The sequence below is a fragment of the Saccopteryx leptura genome, chromosome 3 (genome assembly GCF_036850995.1).
Source record: "Saccopteryx leptura isolate mSacLep1 chromosome 3, mSacLep1_pri_phased_curated, whole genome shotgun sequence".
NCBI lineage: Eukaryota > Metazoa > Chordata > Mammalia > Chiroptera > Emballonuridae > Saccopteryx > Saccopteryx leptura.
In genome coordinates, this window is record NC_089505.1 from 117,754,390 (window position 1) to 117,775,368 (window position 20,979).

Consider the following 20,979-nt stretch of genomic DNA (forward strand, 5'->3'; position numbering starts at 1 on the left):
CATGGGCCAGGGCCCAGAAGCCAAAGTGTAGGAAGGGTATGTGCCAAGGGGATGGCCCCTGGGGCCACCTAGATGTGTGTGGTGGGGAAGCCTCACTAACCAGGTTGAGTAGGGCTGTGTGAGGTGCCAGGGAAACCCAAGGTTGAGAATGGGGACTGGGAGGGGGAGGCCACTGCTGCCGATGGGCCCCAAACAGCTCAGATTTGAAAACAAAACAGGCTTTTAAGATGCCAAGTTTGATGAAATCTGAGTGCTGGGAGAGGTGGGAGTTTTCTCTTGGAAAAAGCTGCAAATCGAGACTGAAAGCTGCGAAAGGAGATGGGCCCCAGGCTCGCCAGGCCCCCCTCACTTCCTGGAAGCCTGGGCGTGGGGCTGAGCTCTGGGAGAGAGCGGGAGCCTGCAGGCCTGGGGAAGCCTTTCCACTTGCTGGGGGATGTCTTGTCCTGCCCCTGCTGAGGATGGAGCTGCCTCAGAGACAGGGCCTGAGGTGGCCTGGTCCTCCTCAGAGTGTGTGAGGGCTGGGGGAGTTCCCTTCATTTGTCTCTGCACATCTTTGCATTGCTTACATCTCTGACCTTGTGTGTGTCTTCAGGTCATGTGTCTCAGTGCACATGTATCTCTGGCTCCACATGTGTGTTTGCCTGTCTGCATGCACTGCCTCGGTCTGCTTACACGAGTCAGTTGCCACAGGTGCTTGTTACTGCAGGTGCCCTCTACACGCACATGTAGTTTTCTGTTTTTGCACCTGTCTTTGTCATCGCGTATATCTCTGGCTCTGCATGTTCCTAGGCGTCTGTGTTCTGACAGTGAGGCTGGGCCCAACATTCGCACACAGGCAGGGGGTCAGGCTTACCCACAGTGCCATCCCAGGGAGCCTGTGTATGTGTGTGCCACTGCTATGCCTGCGTGTGCATGGAGACACCAAGCTGGGTACAAACAAGTGTGAGAAGGTCAAGCTGATAGAGGGTGCTGCCCACCCTGAGACCCTGCAAAGTATCTCCATCTGTTGCTTCCCTGCTGCAGCCCCTCCCTCTGGCCCAGACTCCGCCTCAGACAACTCAGGCTCAGCTCACAAAGAGACTTGTGTGTGTTTTGTAGGGGGCCTCAGCAGCCTTCTTCCCCTGGTCCTTGTAGCCAAGCCAAAGCGGATCCCCTGTCCACCCCCACTCGTCTCATCTGTCAGGACCCCAGCATTCTCCTTAGCGTTAACCAGACTCACCTGTCCCTCTCTTCCTCCCCCCCAGAAAGCTCTCCCTTGCCTCCCATGCTCAAGTGTTTCCTATTCTTACATCTCCCTCCTCCAGGAAACCACCAACAGAGCAGGTGAGCTGTGGAGTTGAACTGATCACTCCACAGTTGCTGTGGGACCTCAGCCCAGCCTCCTGCCTCTTTCTGACCCTTAGGCTCCCAACACCCCAGTGCACACACATATGCACCCTGCATCTTCCTCTGCCCAGCGGAGATAGCAGGAGAGGGGTCGGGTCTTCTCTGCAATCTCTAAAAACCAGCCCACTTAAGAGCAGGAGCCATTCATACACATGCGCACCTACCACAGAGACACACACTGTGTCTGTGTGCACCTATATGTGCATCCACAAACAGCTGTAGACTTGGGCTCCTGGTACTTCTGAAGTCCCCAAGGGCTTCTCTCTCCATCCCTTCTCGGAGGATGGAGGGACCTCGGCCCCATAGGGACAGACACTGCAGATGCCTGGCGTGGAGGCTGCAGGTGTATTGAGGACCTCCTCCGAGCTGTGCTAGGGCGGAGGCAGCCATCATATCGGTTAAGGTTGAGCAGGAAGGACGCCTAGGAGGGTGTTCCCTGGAGTTGGAAAGTGGGGGTCCTGAGAGAGGGCTCGGCGGCTCCACCCAGGTGGTGAGGGAGGGGCTGCAATTGCGCGCAGCTTGGACACAGGGCACGCGCACAGCCCTTCTACAGCGGCGCCGCGCCGTTGCTATGGTTACCGGTGGCCTGGAAGGGGGAGGGGCCCTTCCCCTCCTGCTCCGGAGGGCAGATTTTGAACGGACTCGGTGTGAAGGGTACATTCAGAGGGTGGAGCCTGAGTGCGTGGCCACTGCCCGTGGGTAGCCACATGTGGGGACAGTCGGGTTTGTTTTGCAGTACATGAAAACGCCAGGGCTTGTGTGCAGGGGGTCTGCTGTGGAGTAGCTGAGCCCTGGAAGACGGAAGAGGGCGTGGTTTGGGGGGGGGGCTGAGCCAACCTTGGGGAAGTGAGCCAGGATGATGATGGGGTGTTCACTGGGGGGCCCTCACTTCCACTGGCCCTGCCCTGGCCCAGCTCTGCCTGGCACTTAGTCACACCACCTGGTCTCATCCCAGCCCCACCTCCCATCAAACTGTGTGACCTTGGGCAGGTTTCTAGATCTAAGTCTCCGTTGTTTATATATCTCAGGGTTTTGGAAAAGATCAAATCGTTTTGTAAAGCATTTTAATTCAGTACTTGTAAGGTAGTAAATGCTTCAGTAACACGACCCTTTCTCTCTCATGTCTGGGCCTCAGTTTTCCCAGTCATTGATGGGTTTAGTGTGATCATGTAGCATCTGCAGCGGGAATTTGCCCTAGTCGTTAGCCTGAGTGGTTCTCCTGCCTGCCCCTCACCATAGGACCCAGCTCCTGTGGGCACCTGGAGGGGTAAGGTGTAGGGGATAAATGTGCCAGTTGGTAGCTGGGTCAGTTTGTAGCAGCATGCATGCCCAGTATTCAGCTTGTCCAGGCGCACAACGGGCACCAGTAACTGGCTGCTGTCCTTGGCTACATATGAATATGCTGGAGGCGCCCCAGTGAGCAAAGAAGGGAGAGACAGCAGCGGTCACTCCTGAGGGGCTGGAGCCCTCCTGTGAGGCACACTTCTCCATCCTGAGATGCAGAACTGCAGCCTTGTGAGTTCTGCCTGGAAGCCTCCTTGGCACAAGGGAACGGCTTTTGGGTCCTACTGTTTTATGAGCAGCTCTTCACACACGCCGGTTTTAGGCTCTGGCAGCAGTGCCTGAGGGATGATCTGAGCCAAGGATGGAGCCATTGAGGGCGCAATAATTGAGGGAGGAAAATTAATTGTCCTTAATTTGCCGTAAATCCCGAAGACCTTCCTTCCCTGTGTTAGGAATTCAGAGTAGATTCCCAGGACACAGGACTGCAGATGTTTGTAATACTTCTTCCCTTCTCCTTGACTAGTACCTGGCTGGTAGAGTTGGGGTCAGCTGGCTCCTGAACCCTCACTCCGGCAGGCCCTGTTCCCTCTGTCCACCTCGATTGCTCATGCGGGCTTAGGAGGCAGGATTGAGGTCTGGGAAGAACTAGAGCGGCGTCCTAGGGGGCTAGTGTGGCTCTGGCAGTCCTGAGTGCCCCCCAGTTGCTGGGGAGAGCGGGCCGTGAGGAGCCCTGGGTCTCGGGCCCTGCCTGGGCCTTCCTGGGAAAGCAAGTGGCCGCAGAACCAGAGGAAGCTGTTCGCCTCCTTGGTGCACCCCAAGGCCTGCCTCATTTCCATCCTCTCTTTTCTTGCCACTGTTTAACATTTCCCTTTTAAAAATCAGCTGAAAGTTAGGACTCTTTGGGATCAAATTTACAGCCAAAGAGACGCTTGGGTCACGCCTGGAAGTTATAGGGCTGCAGGTGGGGAGGCGTGCTATCAGCAATCTGGAGAGGCTGGGGAGATGAGGACATGCTGGGGGTCCTGCTGCTCCCCACCCTCAGACCACATCCCCTGATGGGACCCAGCCCCTTTGGGATGCCTCTGGCAGCTGCAGTGTGGCAGAGAACCCCCGGGGTCGGGCACCAGGTGGAGGGGTGTCTTGCCTCTGCCTACTGGGGCTCCTCCAGCTTCCTCTCTTGCCTGCCCCTCCCCCATCAACTTCCCTGGGTCTCAGAGTTTTCAGGCAGGACATCCCTGCCATCCTTTACTTTCTTCCCTTCTGAGCATGCCATGTGCCTGACCTCAGCAAATGTCCCCACACATCCATCCTGTGCTGGGCCTGCTAGGAGGTGCTGGGAGGGAGGCTCAGAGCCTTGCTAGTCTCCTGCTCTCCCCCACCATGGAGCCCTACTCCCCCACCAGGAGACTGACAGTGGACATGTTCCCCTTCCCACATTGGGCATGCCGGCATCCGTACTGGTGGAGAGGCTCTGGTGAGCTCACACACAGTCTGGTTTCCTCCTGGGGGAAGGACCTCTCGCCAGCCCAGGACGGGACAGGTTTCCCGGGCCCTCGTCTTGGTATCTACCCCGGTGGCTCATCTTTGCCTGTTACAGTAACGGCAGCTAATATTCACTGGGTACAGATTCCTTGTCAGACGCTCTCTAGCACCTTATCAGACGCATATTATCAGATGTCCTCACGATGGCTTTATAAGGTGGGCACTTGAATGCTGTTTTCAGATAAAGACAGAGACTTGGAAAGGGTTTATACCACACCCAGGTTATAGCAGGTTAGTGGTGAAGGTGGGAGCCCTGCTTAGTCTGCCCTACTCTGGACCCTGTGCTTCCAAGGGTGGGGCGTGGTCAGCCTTGTTCCCCTGACCCTCAGGCCTGGTGCAGGAGTCTATGAGCAGGGGTGGGGGTGTGCTCCTGAAGTTTGTTCCTGTTGGATTCATAGAAGTGATTCTATGAGCTGGAAAACAGCAGCTAGGGAGTTTTGCCTCGGCCCTCCCCTGACCCCCATCAACTTTTAGTGTCCTCAGAGCTTTTAAATTTCCTTAGCCTCCACGTGCTCAGACATGGTCCCAGGCCTGGCTCTGGCCTCAGCTCAGGGCTAAGTGAGGGAGGAGGGTCCAGGTCAAGGGTGCAATAAAGGATGGGTCAGAGTCAGGATCGGAGGGCGGGGGTGGTGGCTCAGGGGCAGGGCAGGAGGTGTTCAGAGTCAGGGCCAGAGCCCAGGCTGTGACGTGGGGCGGAGCTGAAGGCTGGGTGCAGGCAGTGGTGGCAACAAAGTGGGGTGGGAGCTGGGCAACACAGGGCGCCTTTGGGCCGAGTGTGGCTGTTGATTCCACCGAGTCAGCTGTGAGCCCCATATAGCCCAGCGTTCACGTAGCACTTTCTGCTATGGCCAGGGGGACATCAATCCTTCTTTTTCCCAGGACCCAAAGAGATAAGTACTAATGTTGTAAGTCTGAGGCTTTGCTTCTCGGACCTGGAAACCAACTCCCTGACAGGGCAGTGTGGACCCCACTGCATCCCTGGCCCTGCGAAGGGCAGCCCTGGGCGGTGGGACTCAGACTCTGCTTAGAAGTCAGGCATTGGGGAGAGAAGAATGTTGAGGATTCCAGCCAACCAGGGAGTTGGAGAAGCTCTCCATGGGGGGGTGGGGGGGTCCTAATCCTAACACACACATCTGCTCTTTGTCTGCAGAGAACCAGCTGCCCCCTGGCTTCCCCTCCATCGACATGGGTCCTCAGCTGAAGGTGGTGGAGAAAGCACGCACAGCCACCATGTTGTGTGCGGCAGGCGGAAATCCAGACCCTGAGATCTCTTGGTTCAAGGACTTCCTCCCTGTGGATCCCGCCACAAGCAACGGTCGCATCAAACAGTTGCGTTCAGGTGAGCACAGACGTGAGGAAAGATATGGGGCCAGAACCCAGCACAGCCTTCCCTCTTGGACCTGGGTGCCTGGGAGCCACAGGAGACCTCAGCCCAGGCCCGACCCTCCAGGGACTGAGCAGAGGGCACCTGGGGGGCGGGCTAGACCTTACTATAAGCCCACCTGGCCTAGGAAGAGAGCTCGGCAGTTAGGGCTAGGCATCAGCGATTCTTCACCGTCCTGGTAGTGTAGGACTCCAGACCTCGGGCCAGCTCTGCTCCTCACGGCATGCGAGCCGTGCCCCATGGGCGTTGGTCTCTGCAGAGTTGCCCTGTGGGAGTTCCTCGTCCACCTTCCCTGCAGCCCAGATGAGGGGGCCTGGATGGTGCTTCTCTTTGCCCCTCCAGACGGCAGGGAAAGAGGCCAAAGATGCCTGGTGAATCAGGCTTCAAAAGGCTGGATCTCAGCGCCTGGAGCCAGGGGCAGTTGCTGCTGTCCTCCAGCCACCAGGGCCACCTATCTTCTCTGGATGTCTCAGTGGAGCCAGCGTGGAGCCCAGGGAACAGGGATACCATCTTGACCAAGTGGGAGGTGTCGCCTCATTGATCGATCTGCCTGCGAGGCTCCCGCCTGGATAATTGATTCAGTTTTTGTGGGAACGGAGCAGACGGGAAGGGAGGCTCAGGATCAGTTTAGCTGCATTCTGCATCTGCCGCCAGCATGGCTGGACCAATAGGCCTTGGTCCAAAGTCCTTCTGCTGGCTGCGGGATGGGGGCTCCGTCAGGTGCCCAGTGCCGGCCAGAACCCCTGCTTCCCCTCAGCTGTGATGTCAGCTCTGTAAAGCATAAGACTCTACTCCTTTCAGGCTTTGCTGGCTTCAGAGGCAGTCCTGCCACTCCCTGGGGTGCCAGCCCCTCCCCACTAGCTCCTACCCGGTGGACACCACTGTGGTGCCCAGGAAGAAGCGAGAGGTGATTTGCCCAGTAGGGGCAGGATTCTGGCCCCAGCCATGGCCGCAGGAGACAGCCTACGAAGTGTTAGCTCATTTAATTTAATTAAAACTCAACAAGATGGAGGCAGCTGTAGCGCAGTTAATTAAAACAGCCATAATCAAGGCAGGAAACAGTCCGGCAGCACTTGCAGCCGCTGCCCAGCGCTGCCCAGCGGCCGGCGTGGTTCGGCTCCTCTGCCTTTCCCCGCAGTGCCCCCGGCAGGCTCCCCGAGCAGCCAGATGGCCCTCCCCGCCGGCCTGGCCTCCACCTCCACCTCCAGCGGCACGGGCTGTCCGTGGCGGCAGTTCTGGGAAGGCACGCTGTCTCGCGTGTTCATTCATCGAGTGTTCATGTAGTGCTTGCTGTGTGCCGGGCCCTGTGCCGCCCGTTCACTGCCCTGGGAGCTGGCTCCCGCCCACTGCTCCACCCTGTGCTGCTCAGGCGCAGCCTCCACGTCCTCTCAGCAGCAGTCCACATACCCCACCTTCCCAACAGGCCCCTTCCAGGTTCCCCTGGCTTTTCTCTATCTTCCCTGCAGCCCCCTCTTTCTCTGCTTGTTCCTCTAGCCGGGGAGCTCGCGAGCCCTGCCCTCGCCCCGTGGACAAAGCCTTTCCCTGAGCCTGCTCACCCATTCCAGCAGCTTCCAGATTTGTCTCTCCAACCCAAACGTCTTGCCTGTGCTCTAGACCAAAAAATGTTTATCTGTCTTCTGGGTGTCACCCTGACCATGATGAGTGATGACCTCCTTCCCAAACAGCTGCCCCCTCCACCCACTGACCTTCTCTCTGAGTGGCAGCCTCCCAACCTGAAACCCGGACTCCTCCTCCAATAAGGAACCACCAAGTCCTCTTGATTTGTCACCATCATGACTCTCAAGTTGGTTTCCTTTTCTCCTTTCGCTGGCTGCCTTGGCTGTGTCCCAGGTCCCCAAACACTGCTCTCCCTGCCTCCGGGGTCTCCCCCTCACATCACCCTCCAGCAGCCGTGAGAGCGTGCTGCTCATGTCCCTTTGTGCTTTGACACCCTCATTGCCTGCGTGGTCGGGTGCCTGCCCCTGAACAAGGCACGCAGAACCCTTCTCTCTGCCCCTGCTCACATCTCAGCTTTATCTCCTAGGGCCCCAGCTGCACCAGTTACTGGCTCTGTGGCCTCAGTTATTTAACTTTGAGTTTCAGTTTTTTCATCTAAAAAGGAGCTGCAATAAACAGAGACAGTGGCAGTCAGAGCCACTGTTTACTACTGGGCATATGGTGAGGGCTCTGGGAACGGGGTTCTTCTTACTTCTGGCCGCTCCCCACTTGTACTGAGCCACCCTGACCCCATCCTGGCCCTCTGCTTACATTCACCAGAATGTGAAGCCCTGCCTTCCTCTGCCTAAAACCTAACCCCTTGGGACTCATTCCACTTGACATTTTTACCATCCGGCTCCAGCTCTGCTCACTTGGGCTGGGCACTCCTTATAAGGAGGGCTTGGGCCTGGTTCTCCTCTGCGAGGTTCTCCCCAGTGCCTTGCACGAGCCCAGCTATAGGACGGGGATCTCTGAACCCTTGTTGATGAATTATTGTGTGAACGTGACCTTTGGACTCTGTCCGTGCAGACTGATGTCTACTCCTGCTTCCCAGGTCCACGAAAGACCTCTTTGTTAGACCTTTTCTGCCCCCTGGCAGCTGTAGCCTGATGGTTATAGGCCTAAAATCCAGCTACTGGGAGGGAACCAGGTGGTACCTGAGGGAACTCAATCATCTCACCTCCGGGTGGAGGTAACGGACAGAACTCTTCCCCCATCGCTGCCTAATCCTGTTCCCAGACCCTGGTCCCAGTAACTGCTGCCCCTGTCCTCTTACCACCTCAGAATGTGCTGGGCTGTTCCATGCACGTTTTCAGGAGCATCCCTTCATAGAGTGGAATCAGGCCCCCGAGCAGTCGGCTGTTCACACGGACTGTCACGGTTTACGCATCACCGACAGTTTACAAAGCACTTTCCTGCCTTTGGTTGCACTGGATTCTCCTACAACCCTGAGAAGTAGGACAGGCTGTGATTATCATGTCCACTTTACAGCTGATTTAAGAGAGTCACCTGGGGTCACACGTGGAGGTGCAGGGCCGGGGAGCTCCCCTGTGAGGTCCCCCAGGAGCCTTCTAATATCACATCCAGAACTTGGGGTATGGGATATGGCTGGACCCTGCTAGGGCTGCAGAGTGCCACAGTCCCATTCTGTCCAGATCTCAGACCTAACCCCCGACTGGTGCCCAGAACTTGGTCATCTTCAGGCCGAGCCACATCACATGTCACCAGGGTATTGCACTAGAGCAGTGCTGGTAGGAGGGCAGCAGGTGGCATTGCCCAGGTGTGAGCTCTGCTGTACAGGTGCAGTGCTCACTGAAGTGGTGGGAACTGCTGCACCAACACGAGCCTCTTGGAGAATTTGAACTTGAGAGCCATGTGGGCCCATGAGGAATGGGACAGGCTCAGGTAGAGTGGAAATTGAGTCAGGAGCAGACTATATCACTAGAGTGAATGGTGGCTCACTTCCCAAATGGGGCTCTGAGCCACTGCGGGGTGCTGAGAGGAACTGTTGGCCGCATGCTCTGCCAAGCCTGGACAGAGCCCCAAGGAAACCTCTCATGCTCCACTCATCCCCGTAGCCTGAGTATGTACACCACCGTCCCCATTACAGTTTACACATTGAGGACAATGTGATGCACGCATCCACCTGCTCACACACAGGGTGGTCTCCCTCCATGTGCCCTGACACCGGAGCAGAGATTACAGGGCCTCAAGCAGAGATGCCAGCATCTGGCCACCAGAGGAAGCCCGCTGACCCCAGCAGATGGGACCCAGAGGGAAGTGCAGGGCCGTCCCTAGAGTGGGTGTGAGGCCTGCAGCCCCCACTCCGCCAGGAAGAGCCTGTCCCCCCACTCTGCCCCGCCGTCCTCCAGGTCTGCCAGGAGGGCACGCTGTCGGGGCGTGGTCGTGGTGTCCCTCTGGTCGGGGCGTGGTCGCAGTGTCCCTCTGGCCTGAGCGCACTGGTGCCTCTCGCAGGCAGTGCTGACTCCCAGGCTCCCTCCAGTCTCTCGCAGCCTCCTTGGGAAATGGAAAAGCAAGTTCTTGCTTCAGTGTGATAGAGACATGGCTGTTCTGAGCTGTCCAGGCTCCTCACACAGCAGATTAGGTTTTAGAAGAGCTGAGGCTAGAAGCTCGGGGTCCTAGACCTGGACCCTTGGCACTGCCCACCCCCTGCCATGTCAAGCCCGACTGTAGGAGTAGATCAGCCGTTGTCACCTTTTTGGTTTCAGGACCTGTGATTGTAAATATCGGAGGACCTCAAAGAGCTTTTATTCATGTGGATTTTATCTGTCAATATTTACCATAGCAGATACTGAGACTGATAAGATCTTAAATATTTATTAATCTACTTTAAAATAACTTAAAATGGCCCTGGCCAGTTGGTTCAGTGGATAGAGCATCAGCCCAGCATGCAGACATCCTGGGTTTGATCCCCAGTCAGGGAACACGTGAGAAGCAACCATCTGCTTCTCTTCCCCCCTTCTTTCTTTCCTTCCCACAGCCAGTGGCCTGGTTAGTCCGACTGTTGGCCTCAGGCACTAAAAAGAGCTCAATTGATGCGAGCATGTCCACAGACGGGGGTTGCCAGGTGGATCCCAGTCAGGGCTCATGCATGAGTTTGTCTCTCTTTCTCCCCTCCTCTCACTTAAAAAAAAACAAAAAAAAAACTCCATTATGGGTTAACATAAATAACATTTTTAATGAAAAATAATCCTATTTTTATAAAACAAAACGGTTAGTGAGAAAAGAGCAGCATTGTTTCACACTTTTACAAAGCTGTTTCAATTTTGGGCTTAATAGAAGACGGCTGGACTCACTTCTGTCTCTGCATTCAGTCTGTCGTGTTAGCACACATGATGGAGGCTCTGGAGACTCCACTGCTGTGTGTTTCTGAGAGAACAAGAGTGAAAAAGATAAACAATTTCTTAGTATTACGAAAATTGTTTTGACCTTGTGAACCCTCTGGAAGGGTCTTACGGACACTAAAGGTCCCTAGACTGAGTTTAGAGGATCACTGTGTTGATGGTTCTTTCTAGGCAATTTCTCTGCACCCCTCACACACACACACACACACACCCCAGGTCCTGACAAGCTGCCTTTGCCCTCTCCAGCCTCTGTGACTGCAGGAGGCAGCCTAGTCCAGTCGGAAGGCCATGAGCCAGGTCCACTGGGTCAGTTCCCTGCCACTTCACTCAGGAGCTGCGTGACCTTGGGTTTTGGGCAGGTCACTTAGTGTTAATCAGCCTTTGTTTTCTCATTCCTACACAGAGATTAAGACTTCCTCCGGGCGGGTGATGGATGATGATTCCTCCTGGGGCAGGTGTCGTTAGGTTCGATGGAATAGTGATCAGTGTGTGTCTCTCAGCACACTCCCTCCCCTGCAAGTGGATGGAGAGGAGCAGGGCAGACACCCACGGGTCGGCCCGAGCAGCCTCGGAGGAAGCCCCGTTGAGAAGCGAGCCTGCTCACACCTCACACTCACCCTGCACCAGCACATGGCCCTCTCCGCTGCCGATGCTCAGGACAGCAGAACACTGAGCAGACCAAGGAGGGCACTGGCCTCTGGCTCTCGCCAGTCAGGCTGGGGAGAAGCTCAGTGGTCGCTCAGTTTTTAGCAGGGTTGAGGGGGTTTAAGAGGGAGACTGGCACTGGGTTGTGAGTTCAGCCTGTCTCGCAGCAGGGTGGACTGATGTGCTTGTTCAGGGAAACCTGGTCTGGTGCTCACCTCTGGTGAGCCCTCCTTTTTGCCCTTCTGTCTGCTTAAATGCCCCGATTTGTTTTGGTAAGTCCTTTGTTTTGAAATCTGCCCACCTGTGAATTTGGGTGGCCCTGCGGAGTGGGGTTGCTACCTCTTCTTCACTTCCTGCCTCCACTGGCCTCAGCCACTGGGGTTTGCAGGAGCCCCGACTCACTGTCCTGATGCCGATCACCCCCAGCCCTAACCCCTGTCCCACTCTCCCCCTCCTCAGTAGTGCCAGGGACCTGGAGGACACAGCTTCGCCCGCACTGAGCCTGGTGCTTGTGCACACATTACCTGCGTCGGCCGAACTCAGGCCTCGATTTCTCCGTGTATTTAAGGCCCTTTCTCGTGTTTTATTTTATCTGATTTGGCTTTTTGTGGCTTTCCTTCCTTTTGTACTAATGCTTCTCTCTGATCTTATTTGCATTCAAATTACCTCGCCAGGTGGTTCACCAATTAGAGGTAAGAATGCTGTCCGTGCATCTCGCCACGCCACGCCACTGCCGTCACCACCACTCCATCCCGTCCAGTCCGTCACCTCCCCCATCCCCATCCTGACCTCTCCAGCCTCATCTCCAGCTCTGGCCCCCTCAACACCACCGGCCACCACACACATCCACTCTCAGTCATTTCCTCCTGTGGACTCATCCATTGCAAGTCTGGATTGTGAAGAGACTCAGCCAAGCCCCGCCTTGGGGACGGCCAGTCCCGTTGCCCAGGCCTTCTAGGCCAGCCCCACAGAAGGAACCTGTTGGCTCCTGCAGTGAAGCCAGGCCCCGGTCCCCAAGGCTGGCCAGAGAGGGAAAGTCTTCCTATGAGGTGGGGAGCATGACTAAGCCTTGCTTTTCCTCTCAAGAACCTTCTTTGTCTTAGGGCCCTCGGTTATTACTTAACTCCCCTTTAACATCCTGGCCTTATAGTAAAATGAGGACCATTCCGTGAAATACAGTGTCCTGTGTGACTAGATCCTCTGACCTATTAACCCCTGGCTGCTTCTGTGCAGAGGCCCTGCAGCCTGAGGGTTCAAAGCCCAGACTCTGGACTCCAAGATCCAGGTTCTTCAGCCTATGACTCACCACCTGTGTCACCTTCAGAAGATCAATTTGTCTCTCAGCAGTCTGTTTCCTCCTCTGATTGGGGCCAAAGCCCCCTCACGTGGCTGAGGATTAAAGGAGAGGAGGACTGGGTGGTGGTTGGCATGGAGCAGGCACCCTGTAAAATGCTTGCTTCTGTACTGTATTTACGTCATTTCCTCTCACCTCTCAAGTGGCCTTGGGCACATCTAGACCCACAGAGTTCAGGGCCAGGGTGGTCTCCGGACAGAATTTGGGGCTGAGAAGAGCAGCTGCCACCTTACGGAGGTTGGTTCCAGATTTGGGAGTTTCTGTGTACAAATAGGCCCAGGGTCTATGTTGGGTCCCTGGCCAGCCCTGGCTCTCGGCGCTGGGAGCTCCTCTCCCAGCAGGGATCTCATCCAGGCACTACTTCCTGTTCCTGTCTGTGGCACCATCCCCCAGCTGAGCTGAGCTTAGGCAGGCTCCCAGCCAGATGTGTGACCCCACCTGTTGGAATGAACATTTTCTGTAACTGGGTCCATCCATCCCATGAACATGACCAATTGGCTGCCCGTTGGGATGCTCTCGCAGAAGAAGTGTAGTGGGCATATACCCTGGGCCCTCACACTCCCTGATGCCCTGTGAAGCGAGGACCACAGAGCAGACCGGCCCTTGTGCCTGCCTCAGGGCTGAGCCCTGAAAGCCTCTTCCTCCATCTCCCATCTCCCAAGCCCCTGGGTGTTCACAGCCCCCTCTTGTCCTGGGTCTGGGCAAAGGGATGTCAGACAGTGAAGAGGCTGCAGCTCGGACCATGGTGGTCCTCCCCTGGGGCCTGGACCGTGAGCGCATGGCTCGGAAGGCTTCCTGTGACTCCTGTCCAGACCAGTCAGGTGGGGTCCGGCAGGTTCTATCTGTATCCTTTGTAGTTATGACTGTCAGCCAGCCTGGGCCTGGGGAGGAGTGGGCTGTTAGGATCACTCTGGCTTTTCTGTGCAGGCGGTGGCTTTCTGTCAGGCTGTGTCCTGTGGGGTTATTAACTGTCCATTGGACTGTCCTGTGTGGGTGTGATCGTCTGTCAGCTTGTTCCAGGGAAGCGGTGCTACCTGTGCCTCAGGGTGTTACTGTCGCAGACAGCTTGCCCAGTGTGCTCTCACAAGCAGTTTTTCCAAGTGTTTATTGCTGGGAATGGGGGAGTGGCTAGTCATGTGGTTTCACTCCCCCCCTCCCCACCACCACCTCAACTTGTGCTCCCCCCCCCCCCCGCCTGGACCTCCCAGAACTGGCCCCAAGCCCAAGTTTCCTCCACTCTCTGTGAGGGCCCTTTTCAGTTACCCCCTAGCCCCCAATCCTGGCTCCTGTCTGTCCGTCTGTGGCCAGAGCAGCCCCTCAGGGCGCCAGCCCGCGTGGGAGCTACAGTCTCCATTAGCTTCCTGAATTATGCAGGAGACATGGTGGGTCGAAGCACTTTAGCAGGACCAAGCTGAGAAGAGCAACCGGAATGGGTGGGGCTGGCGGGATGGGGGTGGGAGGGGAGGGGATGATAGGTGCTGTGAACCGAGGCTGCTGGGCACCAGGCCCCCAGGGCAAGCCGCTTTCTTCCTGTGGGGTTCTGGTGGGTGGCAGATTCCCAGGCTTTTGCCCGATGAGGGCATTGCATGCTTACACATCCCAGGCCAGCAGGTCTACAGGCTGCTCCCACCCATGCCTGGCTCTCACGGCCTGGCACAGCCAGGGGCATTAATGGGGATGCTTGCTGGCAGACAGGCTCCAGTATTGGCTGGAGGATGGTGGACACTTAGTGGAGTTGGGGGCTGGGGTAGAGCTCCTGGCAGAGGCAACAGGCCCAACTGCATTTCGGCAGAGCAGGGCAGGGTTGTGCTCCAGATTGCAACCCTGGGTTCCAACCAAGAAGCCACTGGGCTAGTCAGGGAGGGCTTCCTGGAAGCAGTACTGACACTGGGTGTGACACCAATGTCTGCTGCACTGGTCAACACAAATACTGTCAAGATTCCTCCCTGTGTTCCAGGCCTGAACTTTGTCTTTATGTCTCTGCAGGTGCCTTGCAGATTGAGAGCAGTGAGGAGTCGGACCAAGGCAAGTACGAGTGTGTGGCGACCAACTCTGCAGGCACACGCTACTCGGCCCCCGCCAACCTGTATGTGCGAGGTAAGGACTCTGGCAGTGAGTGCAGTACCTGGCCCTGTCTCCACGGAGCTGAGCTGCCCCTGCTGGGAACGAACACATGGGGAGCTGCCATGGGCCCAGTCTCTCCTTCCCGCCTCTTTCTGCAGCGTCATAGCAGCAGCAGCTCGCACTGGGCAAGCTCCTGATGTCCACCACTGCTCTGCCTTCCTTTCCTGCAGGCCCTTTGGGAAGCATCCACTCTTGGGAGTATTTGTATCTCTCATAGGTCCTGCTGTATGGGCCCAGAGCCCCATGGAAGTCCACAGAGCCTTCTGAGTGGGTGTGTGGGTTTGTGTGTGTGAGCAGGCACTTACATTTGTGTATAAAGATGTGGATACCTGCCTTGTCTTCCTTGAATCTGTCCTGTCCTTCCCACCCCCAGCAGGGCGGGCTTTAGGCCAGGTGTGCCTGCCTTCTGCCCAGGTCTGCCTGGGGCCTTCCTGAAGGAAAAGCCAAATATATTCTGTCCAGCCAGGACCCTTTTGTAGGGAGTCGGGCTGAGGCAACGCTGCAGTGAGCATCTATTGTGTTCCAGGTGTTCCTTGCTGGGACTAAGTGGGTTGTGCATTTTCACAAGTCCAGATACCCAGCAGAGAGGTCCTAGAGGCTGGTTTGGAGTGTCCAGTCTCTGCTGTATTCACCGCCCAAGGCGCCCCAAACTGGCTGCTTTCTATGAGCATGCTGAGTCTGCTGTGTATGGTGCCCAGGAGGGGCCCTGGGAGCCCCTCCTGTCCCCTCAGCCCTCCTGCACAGATGGGCGTCATTAAGAGGGAAACCGTCTCCCTCTGGATTTGTAAAGGAAAGTGGATGCTGCTTCCATATGGTGATGCTCTCATCACACTAAGTGCTTCGTGCTGCTTCTTGAGGGGTGTCCACCTGTCCACCCAGGGCGAGGCACAGGATGGGGCGATGGCAGTGGCGTGTTCCACTCTTTGGGGTGTTTTGGTCAGATAGGGCAAAGAGAATGAGGCCATCAACTATGTACTTGAAGGGCTGCCCTTGGTCAGGGCACATGTTCCTGAGAGACTGCAGGCTGTCAGCTCACTTGGTAATGGGCGTGCCCTTGTTCAGAGACAATGGGCGATGCCTCATTGGAGTTGGGGCATGGAATGGGAGGTCCACACTATTCCCCTTGTTAGGTGTTCTGTTGCTGAAGCTCACCTGAGCTGCCCCAGGGCCCGTGGTAAGAAACAGCATCAGGGCAGGGGGCCAGGAACACGATAGCTATCTAAAAGGTCGAGGTGAGCCTGACTAGGTGGTGGCGCAGTGGATAGAGCCTCAGACTGGGATGCGGAAGGACCCAGGTTCGAGACCCCAAGGTCGCCAGCTTGAGCGCAGGCTCATCTGGTTTGAGCAAAAGCTTACCGGATTGGACCCAAGGTCACTGGCTCGAGCAAGGGGTTACTCGTTCTGCTGAAGGCCTGCGGTCAAGGCACATATGAGAAAGCAATCAATGAACAACTAAGGTGTCGCAAAGCACAACGAAAAACTAATGATTGATGCTTCTCATCTCTCCGTTCCTGTCTGTCTGTCCCTGTCTATCCCTCTCTCTGACTCTCTCTGTCTCTGTTAAAAAAATAAAAAAATAAATAAAAACCATGATCTTTAAAAAAAAAAGAATGTTTTTTAAAAAATAATAAATAAAAATAAAAGGTCGAGGTGAGTGTTGTAAATTGCACAGCCTTTCCCCCCCTCAACCCTCACTGCTCCAGGCAGAGCTTCTGACAAGCACACAGGAGCCTGACAAGTCCCCTCTGAGAGACAAGCAGCTGGAAAGACCCTTCTTTGTCAAAGGCCTGCCTTCTCCTACCCAGACCATTCCAAAGCACTTCTCCCAAAAGGCCAGAGGGATGGGAGAGTGGAGGTCCTGGACCTCAGCAAGAAAGCTCTAGTGGTACATTTCTTGGGGCAAAGCGGCAGGAGGCCTTAAAGGGGCAGGAGAAGGCCCAGACCTGAGGTTTATGGACCCTGCACTGTCATCTTTTTATATTTTTTTAAAGGTGAGAGGAGGATAGACAGTGAGGCAGACTTCCACATGCGCTCTGACTGGGATCCACCCAGCAACCCCATCTGGGGCTGATGCTCGAATGTGGAGTTATTTTTAGCACCTAAGGCTGTCACTTGGACAAACCAAGCTATCCTCAGCAACTAGAGCCATGCTTGACCCAATCGAGCCACTGGCTACAGGAAGGGAAGAGGTAGAGAAGGCAGAGCAGGAGGGGGAGAGAAGCAGATGGTCGCTTCTCCTGTGTGCCCTGACCAGGAATCAAACCTGGGATATCCATATACCAGGCCAATGCTCTATCTACTGAGCCACTGACCAGGGCCCTGCATTGTCATCTTAGCTGGGCAACTTTCTCTGAAGTCCCCATCACACTAGCCTGACAGTGGGTCTCTTTGGAGTTGACCTGACTTTGACTCCTATACCTGGCAGTTTGAGCGCTGACCAAGGAGCTCTGACTCTCCACCCCTTGAAGCCTCCCTGTCTCTGGGGCGCCCGCTATTCATACCTGATGTCTGCCATGGTCTATCCCTCACCCCCACCAGGTTTTCCTGAATTGCCTTCTTGGCCCATGCCCACAGGCCTTTGGGGCAGAGAATGTGGGAGTTTCTTTAGTTCTGGCCCCACCTGGCCTGGGACTCTAAAACAGGTTGTTTCAGTCTAGTTTCAGTTGTCTCTGCCTCTATCACACACACATTCCTGTGGGCCCTGGTATCTCAGGTCCAGTCCCAAGTCATGTCCCTAGGCCCTCCCTGAACCTGCACCACCTGCCCTGCTTTACTGGGAGTGACCTCTGCCCTCTAGCCGTAGGACAGGTCCTACCATCTGATTGTAGTAGACACCTGGAAAGCCCTGCTCCTAGGATCCTTTTCTCTGATCTCTCTCCCACCCTCATCTCAGTCCTGGCACAGCCCCTGCTTTCTGCCTCCCGCACTGCTGGGGGCCCCTCAGCCCCAGCTCCTCTAGGACAGCCTCTGCTGGGCTAGCCACCAGCTCTGTGTCCTGAACCCTGCTTGTGAGCGGGCTGCCCATAGAGAACTCCCCCAACAAGCCCCACCTTCCAGTGATGCCCTGCCTGCTGGCTGTGCCCACCGACCTCCCAGCAGAGCAGCTCCTTGTTACCCTCCCAGCTGGAAAGAGGTCCCTGCTGAGTACCAGCTCTCAGGACCTAGGCCTCAGCACCTGGATCAGTGTGGACTCTAGCCCAGGGTTTCTCAACTTCTGCACTATTGACATTTCCGTCTGGATAACTCAATTGTATGAGCCTGTTCTGTGGGTTTTAGTAGAGTGGTTAGCAGCATCCCTGGCACAGTAGATACCAGCAATACTCCCTGGTCATGACAACCCAGAATGTCTCCAGACCTTGCCCAGTATCGCCTGGGGGAATCGAGTTGAGAACTGCCCAAATAGACAGCCTCCCATGGGGAGTCATCTCCATCCATCTCTCACTCGCTTGTCCACTGAGCTCGAGGCTTGTGTCTCCTTCTCACATTTGGCTTCAGTGTCTACCTCGCATCTTGCCCCTTGTCCCTCAGGCTCTCAGGGCTTCCACAGCCTCTCTGAGGCCCTACAGTTGCTGCTTTTAATGGGACGGCGAGGGTAAAGCTGCCGGCCTGGCGCCAGGCACACAGGAAGTACTTGGCAGTCTAGCTGCTGTTGCTGTCAGGATAGCACTGTTGGGGGATGGATGCATCATCCAGTTACTCTGACTTTGCTCACATTTGGCCGCAGCTCCACCCACGGTCTAGCAGGCCCAGGCATGCCTGGTGGGCCAGCCTCTCCCTCACCATCTGACTCCCCCCCGAATGACTCACTTTCTCCTTGCTCCCACAGCGTTTCCTTCCTCCAGCTCTCCAACGAATGTATAGCTGCCAGGGGCCAGGGCAGGGCCACACCCTCTGCAGAGCCTGCCCTACCTGCCTTTGACTTTCCCCTTCTCTGCAGGAAGCTGGCCAGGAGGTCACCACTGTCTCTAAACAGGGCAATGTCTTCACAGCCTTTCTCCCCACAGGTGCCCAGACCAGCTCCTCACCCTGTGGTGCTGTGCAGCATTGGGGCTGGCTTCCTCAAGGTGGTGGGGTTCTTGTGGCTCGTGCGGCTGGTGGGTTTGTGGGCTGGATGGGCCCTGACCCCAGAGCCCAGCTCTCTGGGTCTCTCCGAGCCATCGGGTGTGTGTGAGGCATGGGGCCCTGCCTGTGCCCCGCTTCCACCCCTCCCCCTCCTCCCCTTGGCGTCCCAGCACCTGCCGAGGGGTCTCAGCCCTGTCCACCGTGTCCTCCATGAGTCCTGAGTCTTTTGTGAGCGGCGTGGTCCGCGCGCACCTGTGTGCACGTGCGTGTGCGTGGGGCACCAGAGTCTTTGTCTCGTTTCCGTGCTGTGTGGGCAGATGAAGGTTGGCCTGTTTTTACTCTCTCTGTGTTTCTCCTTGTCTTTTTTTTATTCCCTCCTCATCCTCATCGCACTCTGCCATCAACCCAAACTCTCATCTCTCAGATCAGCGAGAAGGTTGGTCCTTTTCACTTCTTATCCATCTACAGTTCGCCCGTCGATGGGATGCTCCCGTCAGTAGGGACCAGCGGGCACGGCCAGCTCCTTTGGCTCGCTCCAGCCAGGCCTGCCCGCCAGTTGGGCTCTGCTGTCTGTTGTTTTGGGCCGGCAGGCGGGCAGGACCAGGGTGGGTGGTGGGCAGGCCCCCCTGCCCCGCATGTTTCTGCTGCTTGGGCCCCTTACACACCTCATGTCTGCATGTCCCCTTAGCTGGGCTCCCCTGCAGGGTCCGGCAGGCATGGTGCATGGCACGAAGCTACACTTCACCTTTGTGCCCAGGTCAGGCCAGCTGTCTGTTCCAGGTGGAACTCGGGTGTGGTTTTGGGAGCTATAAGAGTCAGGGTGCTTTATGTATACCTGGGGGGGGGCATTTCATAGCCCCCAGTCACTTAAACGCCACATTTGCCTGAGCTTAGCTGAAACCACTGACAAGACAAAGGGGAAAAGCTCATCTAGAATGAGCTTACCCCTGAAGATCCTACAGCATAGGACAAAAGTCCTACATTGTCTGCCCTGGTCTGCCTACTGAGCATAGTGTCCACAGTACTGGGTAGGTGATATCATCATGGCTCACTGAGGATGTCTCTCCTACACACTTACCTTTTCCCTCCCGGGCCAGATCCAAATGAAAAGCTTCTCACCTGCCCCAGTTCCCCCCCCCCCCCTCTGCCTGACTCTGCCATTTTCTGAACCCCATGCTGGGTGCTGGGCATTCAGACCCAAGGAGCTCACACCTCGAACAGTCAACTATAACTTAGTGAGGCCCACTTGGGAGCTCTGAGGAGGCCCCGGCCCAGCCACAGGTTGGAAAGGGCTTCCCTGAGACTCCACTCCAGCCCATTCCAGAACATGCTTACATGGGGCTCTGTTCTCAGCCCACCCACAGGGGGCTTGCAGTTCTTTGTGTGTCCCCCTGTTCTGAGTGGTCCAAGGAGGAGGCTCACGTGTCCACAGGGCTTTGGGCTGAGCCCCAGGGAGCTGAGCTGGGCTACTCGGTCCCCTCTGTATCGTTTCTGTGGCTTGAGTTTCCTCCGTGAGGGAGAGGGAGCCAGTTGGGAGGAGGGCTGCGGCCTCAGCTCAGATATCAGCCCTGAGCATCCAGCCATATGCACTCCCGAGCTCTGGGGCATTTCGGTTACACCATTTCGCTGACCGGGCGGATCTGCCTGGGCCGTCAGAACACAGCCATCAGCAGAGACAGCCCAGCTTGCGGCTGCCTCCCCCTACACCTGCCACCCCTGGTCCCTTGCCCCTGCCCTGCCCCCGCAGGGGTCCCGCCAAAAATAAGCACACGCACAAATATTTAACGGGAAAGCAGAAATGAGTTTCTAAATATTCCGGGGGGATTTGCTGGGCTGGTAATTTGTTTGGCGCTGATAATTACATCTTACATTTTTCTAGCTTTGCTTAAAACTGTGTGCCGAGTGCGCTGGCATTTAATTACTGCTCTGCGGCAGCCACAAGGTTATTTATTAAAGAGTTATTTTATCTTGATACAGTGGATCCTGCCCCTTATCCCCTCCTTAATGTTGTGTTATTTTCATCAGAGAAATTTCCACAAGTAAATGCAGATTGCGGGGCTGCCTCCCCCTGCGATTAGTCTGTCACTCACCGAACGCTGGTGCCTGCAGGCGCCGCGCCGCCCTATTATAGGGGTTGTCAGCGCAAATAATTAGACTTAAAACTTACAGCTGAAATATAATCCAGAAATGGCAGGGCCCTGTTTTGGAAATTGTCTGTAAAATGTCAGCACTCGGGATGCACAGGGAACGGTGAGAGACTGGCATTATTGGAGCTCAAGATTAGACCCTAAGTGCATTTTTTCCCGGCTCTGGTTTTTCCTTCCCTGCTGTTGCTT

The 20,979-nt window shown here is 56.0% G+C and overlaps 1 protein-coding gene across 2 annotated transcripts in view; it reads left to right on the plus strand.

Moving 5' to 3' along the window:
• PTPRF (protein tyrosine phosphatase receptor type F) overlaps positions 1–20,979 on the plus strand; it is an 88,322-nt gene that overhangs the window by 30,800 nt on the left and 36,543 nt on the right. For both annotated transcript variants that reach the window (XM_066376071.1, XM_066376072.1), the window contains exons 6-7: positions 5,363–5,551; positions 14,444–14,554. In XM_066376071.1, coding sequence (XP_066232168.1) covers positions 5,363–5,551; positions 14,444–14,554 — 300 coding nt within the window. The remainder of the gene's footprint in view (positions 1–5,362; positions 5,552–14,443; positions 14,555–20,979) is intronic.